Raw genomic sequence first — 11,915 nt, forward strand, 5'->3', positions numbered from 1 at the left:
CTACAGAAAGTGAGGTGTTTATCCTTGCTGCAGTGCCCAAACGCATGTAACACAGAGACGAGCGTTTGGTCATCGAACGCTCTTTCTTCACCGACCGCAACAGACTTGAAATCACCTGTGCTCGGGCCCGTTAGTGCTGCAACGTAGCCCTAGTTTTACCTGCATTTCTGTGAAAATGGTTTATCTGATTAAATGCTTATATTCAATGTAAAGCCTGAAACATGCTTCTGCGTTTTCACGGGCCCGTAAGCGCAAGAGCCCTTCCGGGTCCCTTACGTGCTTATGTATCCCTCCTTACGTGCTGACGGGTGTCGACCCCCTTTTCTCAAATTTACGGCAAAGCTCCGCAAGCTCACTCAGCCCGCAAGGCTGTGATTGGTCTGCTCTACATCCCTTCTGGAGCTGCATTTCCGGTTTCATGCCCATTATACCGGCAGAAATCACGGAAGATTTAGAAGAACGAATATGGACCAAATAGAAGAGCACTTGGCAGAAGTTATCCGATAGTATGATCACTTGTATAACCTGTCATTGACTGGCGGATTTGTCCGCCAGAAAAAGGCTACGAGGAGCCGCAGTGGCTATGTAAATAAACAATCGACGAAGAAGAAAGAAGGCGTCTCTAAGGTCGTCTCGACAAAAAGCATTACTCCGCCTAGTGTTCTGGCGCGGAATTGCTTTGTAAGACGCGCAACGGTTGGGGAAGCATGAATGAAAACGAGTCTTGCACCACAGCGGCGTGAAAAGACGCAGACGCAGTCGCAGAAGCATGTTTCAGGCTTAAGTGCCTCTCAACTCTACATCCTTCTGACCTGGAGAAGAAAGACCCAGCTCAGAACCTGTCTACCACCCACACTGGACCCCTTCTAATTTGCCTACCGCTAGAACAGGAGTACGGAGGATGTCATCTCCTCGGCTCCTCACTTTCTCACCTGGTCAATAACAACTCTTATTTGAGAATTCTGTTCATAGACTTCAGTTCAGCTTTCAACACCATCATCCCCTCAAAACAGATCACGAAACTCTGTGACCAAGTATCCAGTATCCAGTTCCCTCTGCAACTGGATACTGGACTTCCTATCCAACAGACCCCAGTCTGTCAGGTTAGAGAACCAAACCTCCTCAACCCTCATCCTGAACACCGGCGTGCCTCAAGGCTGTGTGCTGAGTCCTCTCCTCTACTCCCTCTTCACCTATGACTGCACTACTGTACATGGTTCTAACACCTTTGTCAAGTTTGCAGATGATACTACGTTGATTGGCCTCATCAGCAACAACGATGAGTCGGCCTACAGAGAAGAGGTCCAGCACCTGGCGGCGTGGTGCGGCGACAACAACCTGGCTCTCAACACCAAGAAGACCAAAGAGCTCATTGTGGACTTCAGGAAGAAAGGTGGCACAACCCCCCCCCCATCCATAGCGTGTCGCCAGCTTCAAGTTCCTGGGCGTCCACATCTCTGAGGACCTCTCTTGGACCCTCAACACCTCAACCCTGGTCAAGAAATCACACCAACATCTCTTCTTCCTGAGGAAACTGAAGAAGGCCCATCTCCCGCTGCACCATCGAGAGAATCCTCACCAGCTGCTCTGTTGTGGACCGGAAGTCACTGCAGAGGTTGGTGAAATCTGCCAAACTCATCACCGGCTCCTCACTCCCCCTCATTGAGGCTTTCCAGAGCAAGAGATGTCTGCTGAGGGCTCACAGCATCGTCAAGGACAGCTCACACCCCAGTTTGTCCTCCTCCCCTCTGGGAGGCGCTACAGGGTCCTCCGTTCCCGGACCAACAGGTTCAGGAACAGCTTCTTCCCTGCAGCTGTCAGCCAGCTGAACTCTGCACCACGGTGATAGGTTCCAGGTGGGGGAAGGAGAGGAATCGAAAACATTAACAGCTGATTCATATGTGTTTCCTCAGGTGATAAGACGACATACAGTCCTTCCTTTGACGGGTAATTAAGTCGCAAAAGGTCTCACTGTGTTCACCTCATAAACAGTACCGGCCCTAAAGCAGCTCAAGTCATAAACAATTTGGTGCATGTAAATACAAGTCATAAAAGTCTCTTGACAAGGCTTCAAATGCTTTCTATCTAAATACAAAATAGTTTGTCAACCATGCTTAGTACATTTTTCTACAACAACTGTTACATCTTTTTTTGCACCTCTGTTCGGATGCTAAACTGCATTTCGTTGTCCTAGTACTTTCACTCTGTGCAATGACAATAAAGTTGAATCTAATCTCATCTCTGGTGTCCTTTATGTTCATGGTTCATGGTTCATGTTCAGTTTAGTTTTCCTTGGTATCTATTTGACAGGTGTCAGATGTTTCTCAGGCGACTCCCAGTCTCACTGTTGGTTTGACCCTGAGCTGTGTCTCCGTCTCCAGCTCCAATCTGATCGACTTCTCCACTGAAGGTAATTCCTGTGATCTCCTGTAAAATGCTTTCATGGTAAATGTACGTTAACTATGAGGAGGCAGTGGACATGACACACAGACACACATGTAGTGTAGATAGGACATGTTGGATCAGGGCTCTTCTCTAAAGAGAGATTCTGCTGTGGCTCCTCTCACTGAAGTGACAGTGATATATCAGGTAAAGTCTGAATGTGGCTGAACTCACTCATTATTTGAATTTGGTAAAGTTGTATTCTACATTCAACACAGGTTAGAATCAGATTGTTTAACTTGTCTGTCAACAAGACTGTTGTTTCAGGAATTTCCAAATCTCACTCACCTTCTCTCAGTAACGTCTGAGAGCAGTGATCTTAATAACTCCAATCAACTCACATAAAAAATAGTCCTCCATGAATGTAATGACAGAGGAACCCAGAGAAGAACTCTGGGTTCCTCTGGAGCTTCGACTGGAACTTTGGCTGAGGAGCTCAACTCATGTTGGTTTCGTTCAAGCGACTCAAATAGTTCACAGAATTCAGCAGCATCATGTTCTCTGTAGTAGTGTTGGTACTAGTACTATTAGTGAAGTCAAAAATATGTTTTTTCTTATTAGTGAAACTTTTACTAACTGAAGATGCTGCAAATTTCTCATTTTAACTGAGGAGACAGACTGATCTTCTGGTTTCAGCTCTAACTTTTTCTTATACATTTAGAATTTATTATCTGAATATTACCACTTATTTTGAATTCCTTCTTTAACTGACCCTGAAACTCTGTTATTTCTTGACTGATTGTTTTGAATCACATGTTTAGATTCTGTGTCGTCTCCTGAAACTCTCAATCTGCTTCATAGATGGATCCAGTTGATGAAATCATACGGCTGTTATGTTATTTATTCCCTGATGAGCCAATCAACACTAAAGTGCCAGGTCAACTTGGTGCCGTGGAGAAAGCTGGACTATTGGCCTTTGCTGGAGCGTTGGCTTTGGGTCCTGTTGGTCTTCTTATGAGTAAGTAGTCGTTAAGAAAAAACACATCAGCTCCTCTTACTCATCTAAATATATTTACCCTCATCACATTTGAGATGAGAGCGACTCTTGGACTCATCAATTTCATCTCTTTCATCATTTTGCATGTTTAAACTATTCTTCCCCTTCCTCCTTACAGGTGGAGCGGTTGGAGGAGTGGTGGGCCTCTTGCAAAGCAAGGATGATTTCAAACCGCTGCCTCAGGTCTTGAAGAACCTCAGTGATGAGAAGAAGCAGGATCTTTATTATCATCTCAGGCTCGTCCTGAGAAACCTTCCGTGGACAGATTTTGACGAACTGCATTCTCTGGTGTTGGCTGATGATACCCTGAAGCAGCAGATTCTAGAAGCTCTCACCCAGTTTTTCAAATAGATATATGGAGCTGAGACAAACTGCCCATAAGATGTGATCTGTTTGTAACCAGGCTTCAGGGACTTCATTAAAAGTAAAATCCCAGAGCAGTTTGTGTGGTGTTCATTCTTTTCATAAGAACATAGTTAATGTGAAGCGTATTTAAAGTTGTATATTTAATATCCATCAAGAAAACCACGGGTCAGACACGTTACCAGCACCAACAACATCTTCTGCTCTGCGTTTGTGAGGTAAAAATAAATAATCGGTCGTCAATTAGAGTCTTATGTTCACAAGTGATTTGAGAAACGACCTCAGAGGTGAAGAGCAGCTGATTTGAGGTCGTCACATGAGGAGAAACACCTTCACTCTGTTCCACAGCAACTTGAAACATGAACAACTTCTGTACAGCTGACAAATCAAATATCAACAGTCGATCACGTCCATTAATCTGCTCGTTGAGCAAGAATACGCAGAAGCCACAGGAAGGAGTTCCAGCACACTTTGTGGGAGGATGTGTTGTGGGTCAGGGAAGTGGTCCTGGGTCATTTTCTATAACATGTGTTGAGTGCTAATATCTATAAACAGGTGAAATCAGCTGTGGCTCTGGATGGCTGCTCTGATGCTGTCAAACAAATCAAGTCTCTTTATTTGAGTGATGATCTTTAATGAGTTATTCTGAAGGAACCAGTATTTAACCATATCAGAGACTTTGGTTAAAGACAACCAGGCTTACAGGTGACAGGAAACGTCTCCTCAAGGTAGAAGCCAGAATGAGACTCGTCTTCAAGACGGGAAAACACACAAGAGCAGGAAGCAGAACTAACATGAACACAACAGGAAACATGTGACAACATCAAACAGGAAGTCTTAAAGGAAGGTCTGGAAGGGACAGCAGACCAACCAGATCCTTCTGACCTGGAGAAGAAAGACCAAAACCTCTTTCACAGCTTTGAGTTGAATAAAGAAAATAAAGTTCAACTGACTCACAAACAGGAGGATGAGTGACTGGGACCATTCTGCAGTGGACCGATCAATCAGACTCGGCTCTTCAGGACTGCTTCAGCACAACGGAGTGGTGCGTGTTCCAGGATGATGACATCAACACGTACACGGACGCGTCATCTGCTACATCAGCAAATGCATCGATGACGTCGTACCCAGGATTACAGTAAAAACATTTCCCAACCAGAAGCCCTGGATTAATGGTGACGTCCGTGCTAAACTCAAAGCACGGACTGCTGCCTTCATCTCGGGGGATCTGGAGGAATACAAGAAATCCAGGTACGCGCTCCGGAGTGCTATTAGCAGTGCGAAGAGACTCTACAGGGACAAAGTGGAGTCCCATTACAAGGGTTCCAACACTAGGAACGTGTGGGCCGGACTGAGAACCATCACAGACTACAAAGCCAAGACCAGCAGTGCTGATGTAGTGTCTTCATCTCTCCCAGAGGATCGGAACACTTTTTATGCTTTGAGAGTAACTCCCCTGCTGCGGAGATCGAAGAGGCCCAGGAGGACCGCTGCCCCCCCCTCATATCCAGGGCAGACGTGTGGAAATCCCTCAACCGGATCAACACACGCAAGGCACCTGGACCTGATGGGATCCCTGGCCGAGCTCTCAAGGTGTGTGCAGATCAGCTGGCGGATGTGTTCACAGACATCTTCAACCTGTCACTGCTCCAGTCTGTAGTCCCACCATGTCTCAAGAAGACCATCATTGTCCCTGTTCCCAATAAACAATCTTGAATCTTGAATCTTGAGTGAGGCTGGTGAACATGCTAAGCTATTGATCACCTGAAGATGGCGCTGGTGTGAAGGTGTTTACTGGCTTTGGAAGGTCTTTGTGTTTGAAGAGTTTTACAGTCGACTGAGTTTATTTACATGTTTTACAGTAAAAAATGTTGAATTAAAAAATTAACAATAAACAGTCAAACATATTAATAGAGATTTTCAAATGACATTATTAATTTAGTTAATAGCCCAAAAGACGGTCTGGAGTTACACACAGGTCTGCAGGGAGAACAAGATGTCTCACTGTGGGTATTTGTTCTCACTTATATTATAATTTAAAAGCCACAAACAGAAGACCTTCAACAGGGATCATGTGATGAAGGCAGATCTGATAAATAGGCAAGACCAAGGACTTTATAAACCAATGAAAGGCTATTAAAATGAATTCTGAAGCAGCCAGCGCAGAGAAGTGGACGGCATACGAGCAGCTGAGATGAATTCTGTCCAGAACTCAGATCCTCACAGCAGCTCGTGGTGTCTCTGCTTCATCCTGAGAGAGTCACGCTCTGCTCATGTTCCTCACGTGAGGAAATCCTGTCTGATCCTTTTCTTCATCTGTGATTTGTCAAAGTTCAAAATGAGAAGAAGAGACTGTCAAACACCTGGTAGACACGCTACATGTTTATTCACTTCACACATGATCACATGCACAGTTAATGAGGTGAAGGCAGAGACAGGTTTAACGTTCATAATGAAATGGAATGTTACAGTGACATCTTAATCTTGTTAATACAAGAGTAATAATAAAAAGTAAAAGACAGCAGAGTCCATATAACGATCACGTGCAGTTAAGGTGAGAATTGGATGTTTCTGCTTTGTTTCCTCTTCAGACGCTCATGGTGACCTGGATGAACTGGAGACAGAGAAACACACAGCGTTATTCCATGATATAAACACACAACTGATGTTTTGTGGGTGCGTGTGTGTGGTTGTGTGTATGTGTGTGTGTGTGTGTGTGTGTGCAGAATCTCTGAGACCTACGTCATCGTACTGAAACGAGGCGCTGCCACTTTGGGTTGCGTCTCTTCTTTTGAACTGATCTGGAAAATAAAACCACATTGATCAGGATTTGTTCCAGATTCTGAGCCTTGTGGCGACGGCGGAGGCTTCACCACGTGTTAATTTACATAAATCTGAACACAGATCAGCTGCATTTATCAAACGTTAGCAGAGGGTTTTGGTTTCCTCGGCCCCTCACCCGTCAGGATGCGCAGTCTGATGCAGCAGCTCAGGAACTCGTCGAAGGTGATCCTGCCGTTCAAGCTGTAGCGCTTCATGATGATGTTCAGGGCCTGAGGGCTCAATCTGTAACCTGCACACAAACAACGCTCCACTTCACACTCTTGTCACATTTTTTCTTGCATTATGATTTTATTACTGTAAAATCCAGACTTTATACCTTTAAATATGTTTTGTTCTTGTAAATTTACTACTTTTTTCCTGTGAAAGTACATTTTTACAAACCAAAGTTGGCAATGGCCTGCTGCAGCTCCTGGCCCTCCATTGTTCCACTGCGGTCCTGGTCGTATGAGACAAAGACCGTCTTCCATTGGTTCAGAGACTGCCACAGCTCCTTGAACTCAGCAAAGCCCATGGTGCCGGACATGTCCCTCTGAGACACAGCGTCAGTCAAGGATCCAACACACACCTCTCCAGAATCATTGCTCCCTTTACCACAGAGTTCGGTCTTTTGAACTTTGCACAATTTTCCTCATTTCCATGTAAAACACCTTCATGAGGAGAGAAACACTGAAAACACCCGATGTGTCCTTCACAGATCTGGTGAGTTTGCACAGTGAGAAGTTTGGACACGACAGCAGCAGTGAGTTTTCTAGGATGAATGATGATGTATCACCTCTTGATATCTTTTAGTCTGGTTCTACTAATATGTATATGAATGCTTTTTATGTTGCTTGGACACAATTGTTGTATTTGTGTCAATAAAATAAATAACTACCTCAGGGGGGTGTGATTGTAATGGGTGGAGGATTTGACAGGAAGTGGGGGAGAATGATTTTGGCTTTGCACACAAACAGATCATCTTGCACCGAAGTTGTGCACCTGCCGATGAAGGTGTAAGTTACTATCATGATGATGAAGTGAAAGCCTCAAACAGCAACAACACTGTGTCTATGACCAGTGAGCCCACCTCATGGGGGCTGGACGCGGACTGGAAACCAGCAGATACACCTGCATGAAGCTTTGAGGTCAGGACAGAGCCCATGAAGCTCATCAACAGGTCAGTCATTAACACTTCCAGTAAATTAGGTCACTAGGTCACTAGGTCTGGTTGATGAGTGGAGGATACATCCAGCATGCTGATCATCAGCCGGCAGGTCTCCATGCTGAAGGCTGTAAAACAAGAACACGCATCGTCAGCACAGACCAAGTTGGTGAGGTCACAGTGACCTTCACCAAATCAGGTCATTTTGAGTCCGAGAGAAATGAGAGAAATGTGATAAATCGACTTGACCCTTGACCTCCAACCATCACAATCTAAACCGTTTGGGATGTTTCTACCAAATATGAAGAAACTCCCTCAAGGTTTCCCTGAGATTCACCAGAATGGGACGGACAAGTAAACAACCCGAACTCATAACCCCTCTGGTCACGGCCTGTCGCAGGCGTGGAGAATCAAGTGTTTAGTGGTTCTTACGCTGATATGAGCCAGAGATGCCCGACTGCGTGAGGCAGCGCTGCAGCTCGTCAGATGAGATCTGTGCATCCTGTTGATCAGGAAAAACAAGAGGAGACAAACACAGCGTGAATGAAATGAATGAATCTACGTCATGCTCAATTATCAGGCTCAGTAATAATAAGGTGAATATCTGGAGAAGCTTACCTGCCCTGCAACAGCTGAAAAATATCCATAGAGCGGATCCTGTTGAGAGAGAGTGACCAGAGGTTTAGTGTTAACTGCATTTCTTATTATTTTTATTTATTTGCCTTTATTTAACCAGGTCGGTCCCGTTGAGATACAATGACCTCTTTTGCAAGGGAAGCCTGGCCAAGACAGCAGCATACAAAATGTCAAACAGTCACAAGACACACACAAATCACATAACACAGATCAAACAAGATAAGTTCCCTGTTCCCTTAAGATAAGGCAACAGGACTAAAGCTCCGGATTCCCACCAAAACAAGAACAAGTGTGGTATGAAGCCGCTCCAATTTCTCTCACACGAGTCTTCAAAGTGTCAAGGTTTATGAGCTCCTTTAACTTTAGGGTTTTTTGCAGTACATTCCAAGCAGCAGGTGCAGCGAACTTAAAACAGTGCTTACCAAATTCAGTGTGTACTTTGGGCATAATTAATAAATAAAGCTCATTTGAACGTAAGCAGTAATTGCTCTGGGATTTAAAGATGTATTTACATAAGTAGTGGGGGAGCAGACCCAAGATAGCTTTATAAATAAAAAAAAAAAAAAAAAAAAAAAAAAAAAAATATGCCAATGTATAAGGCGGCGTGCTGCCAGAGATGGCCACTCAACTCGAGCGTATAAGATGCAGCGGTGAGTGAGGGCTTTACAACCAGTGACAAACCTTAAGGCACCATGATATACAGTGTCTAGAGAACGCAGACAGTTTGCTGGGGCATTCATATATAAGAGATCACTGTAATCAAGTACAGGGAGGAAAGTGGTAGCAATCAACTTTTTTCTGGTAAAAAAAAGAAAAACAAGATTTGTGACGGAAGAAGAATCCCAGTTTCACTCTTAATATTTTTACCAGATTTTCTACATGTGGTTTAAAAGAAAGTCGATCATCAATTAAAATGCCGAGATACTTGTAACAGTTCACAAGTTCAATTTCATACCCTTGCAATGACAAAATGCTGGGTGGAGACACAGGCACTTTTCTGCCATTGGAAAATATCATCAGTCTGGTTTTGGCGGCATTCAAGACAAGTCTAAGTTCAATGAGCTGATTTTCCACAAGGTTAAAAGCAATTTGTAAGTTGCCAAGGGCTTCGGCAAGAGTGGTGCCACAACAGTATATAACTGTGTCATCAGCATAAAAATGAAATTTGGCATTTGGGACGTTACTGCCCAATGTATTTACATAAATAACAAACAGAATCGGGCCAAGAACTGAGCCCTGTGGCACACCAGTAGAGACATTTAGCAGTGTGGATGAGCTGCCTTCAAAACAAACACATTGTTTTCTATTAGACAGATAATTATTAAACCAGCCAATAGCCTGCTCAGATAAACCTATATCAAGCAGGCGTTGCTTCAGAATGGAATGATCCACTGTGTCAAAGGCCTTAGAAAGGTCAACAAAGAGAGCTGTGCACACTTTCTTTTGATCCAGCCAGTCTATTATATCATTAGTGAGTTTGAGTGAGGCTGTAGTTGTGCTGTGTTGTTTCCTAAAGCCGGATTGGTATGGGGAGAGAATGTTGTTAGTATGGAGAAAATCTTTCAACTGATTGTTTACTAGACCTTCAAGGACCTTTGACAGGATGGACAACTTGGAGATGGGTCGATAATTATTCAAGCAAGTAGGGTCCCCTCCTTTCAAAAGGGGAAGGACGTAAGCGACTTTCCAAATTTCAGGAATACAATTTGTGGTGATAGTGAGGTTAAAAAGATATTGGAGCGGTTTGGATTTCTATTTCTTCTTCTTATGATTATTATTATTATGCTGAGTGATATTAATTCTACTACAGTTTATGGTCATGTGAAGCCTTCAGTACATGTCATTTCTCTATTGTAGAGAGCTTTGAGGTTGTTTTATGAAAAGAAACAAAGTTTAATATATGTTACAAACCTCTTAGTAAACTTGACTTACTCTACCTATAGCTAATTCATATTCTTATGCGAGTATGCAGCTGATCTACAGACTTGAAAGAAGCAGCTTTTTCACAAGATATGTCACAAAGACCCAGAAGCACGACTTCAGTGAACACGACTCTACGTGGCCTCGGTGAAGAAGAGGAGCAAACCGTCCCACACACTCATTGTATCATGACCTGAAATCAAAGAGCCTCAGGTGTTTGTGTCGCAACCTGTAGAGTGTGTTCTAACCACTTCACTAATAACCCAACTGTCGACCTGACACCCCCCCACCCCCCTCCACAGAACACCTGGGACATATGAGGAGCAGATTATTCCCCCCCCCCACACACACACACACACACACACACACACACACACACACACACACACACACACACACACACACACACACACACACACACACACACACACACACACACACACACACACACACACACACACACACACACACACACACACCCTGTTGCAACCTGACATCAGAGGAAACCATTCACAACAGGCGGTTCTAGGTGTGACCCTTGAAAAGGTTGTAGAGATAGATAAATAGAGGAAGTGCTGATCCTGGTGTTGAAAGAATGCTGGTGATGACATACTGAGGAATATATTGATACTGCATATCATAATTAAATAATAGCAGTAATAACACAGCAACAGAACCATTTAAACCAGGTTCTAGCAGGAACCAGAGAAGGTTCTATGGGGAGGAGGAGAACCCTGAATGGTCTACTCAGCAGTTCCAACGAGAAAACACTTTGTTTTACCACAATCATATAAAGATAAGCTCCATAATAAAGTGATAAGAGACTGAAGTCATAAAGTAAAGTATAAAGTGGCAGCGGAGGAGAGTAATCAGAATACAACCCAGTACCTGAGTAGAGTACTTTGACAGGTACTTTCCACCGCTGCATTAAAAACAGATGGAATTCATTTAAAGCCTGAAACTGCGGTTTGTTGTCTAATGAGTCACTTCCGCCCTGAGGCCGGAAGTCTCCGCCCTTTGCTCCGCTTCACGGGTTCTTACCGACGCTACGTTTCCTCCTAAGCACGGGTTCATGTCCGCTGAGAGGTGAAGAAGCTGGTACCAACTCGACGGGTCGCGTCCTCCTGCTTCCTGCGACTAACAAACACGGTGCTCATGGGTTCACTGCCGGGGCCATACACCGCCTCGGATTGGCTTAGAGAGGGGAAGCATTTTGATTGGCTGGACAAGGGAATGCGCCTCACGTTAAGCCAATCAGAAGCAGAGGGAGGGCGGGTCTTCTTCCACCTGTGATGACATCATAATCATCTTCATAGTAATAACTTTATTAAACCAGGTTAGAAAGCGCTTCACAAAACACAGGGAGAGGGAAATGAATGAATGAAAGGTTTTCAACTAAATTATACTATAATCAACAAATCATAACATAACCAGGTCGAAACCTTACAATGGAGAGAGAGAGAGAGACAGAGAGAGAGAGAGAGACTATCACCATCTTCAGTTGTTTTTCAGTCAAACTTGAGGATCAGCTGAGGCTAAATTTCAATGAAGATATATGTTGTCCAGGATATG

At 44.1% G+C, this 11,915-nt stretch overlaps 1 protein-coding gene and 1 long non-coding RNA gene across 2 annotated transcripts; one reads left to right on the forward strand and one right to left on the reverse strand.

Moving 5' to 3' along the window:
• Nucleotides 1–1,836: 1,836 nt before the first annotated feature.
• Nucleotides 1,837–3,869, forward strand: LOC133965258 (uncharacterized). The gene is made up of 4 exons (XR_009923859.1): nucleotides 1,837–1,947; nucleotides 2,311–2,410; nucleotides 3,244–3,400; nucleotides 3,558–3,869. It is a non-coding gene; the product is annotated as an uncharacterized LOC133965258 (long non-coding RNA).
• Nucleotides 3,870–6,171: 2,302 nt separating this feature from the next.
• On the reverse strand, nucleotides 6,172–11,542 carry sri (sorcin). The gene is made up of 8 exons (XM_062399287.1): nucleotides 11,385–11,542; nucleotides 8,406–8,444; nucleotides 8,220–8,289; nucleotides 7,872–7,915; nucleotides 7,028–7,175; nucleotides 6,762–6,875; nucleotides 6,545–6,603; nucleotides 6,172–6,416 (listed from the first exon to the last, which is right to left on the reverse strand). The coding sequence occupies exons 1-8, from the start codon at nucleotides 11,415–11,417 to the stop codon at nucleotides 6,390–6,392; spliced, it is 534 nt and encodes a 177-aa protein (XP_062255271.1). The 5' UTR covers nucleotides 11,418–11,542; the 3' UTR covers nucleotides 6,172–6,389.
• Nucleotides 11,543–11,915: the final 373 nt, after the last annotated feature.

Source organism: Platichthys flesus, chromosome 11, assembly GCF_949316205.1.
Source record: "Platichthys flesus chromosome 11, fPlaFle2.1, whole genome shotgun sequence".
In the NCBI taxonomy this organism is placed as follows: Eukaryota; Metazoa; Chordata; class Actinopteri; order Pleuronectiformes; family Pleuronectidae; genus Platichthys; species Platichthys flesus.

Bases quoted from the DNA above. Each gene is read 5' to 3' on its own strand.
- sri (XM_062399287.1), bottom strand. From the start codon at position 11,417: ATGAACCCGTGCTTAGGAGGAAACGTAGCGTCG. The intron at 8,445-11,384 runs GTAAGAACCCGT...CTCTCTCAACAG, and splicing joins TAGGAGGAAACGTAGCGTCG to GATCCGCTCTATGGATATTT. The intron at 7,176-7,871 runs GTATCCTCCACT...GCTGTGTCTCAG, and splicing joins TGATGATCAGCATGCTGGAT to AGGGACATGTCCGGCACCAT.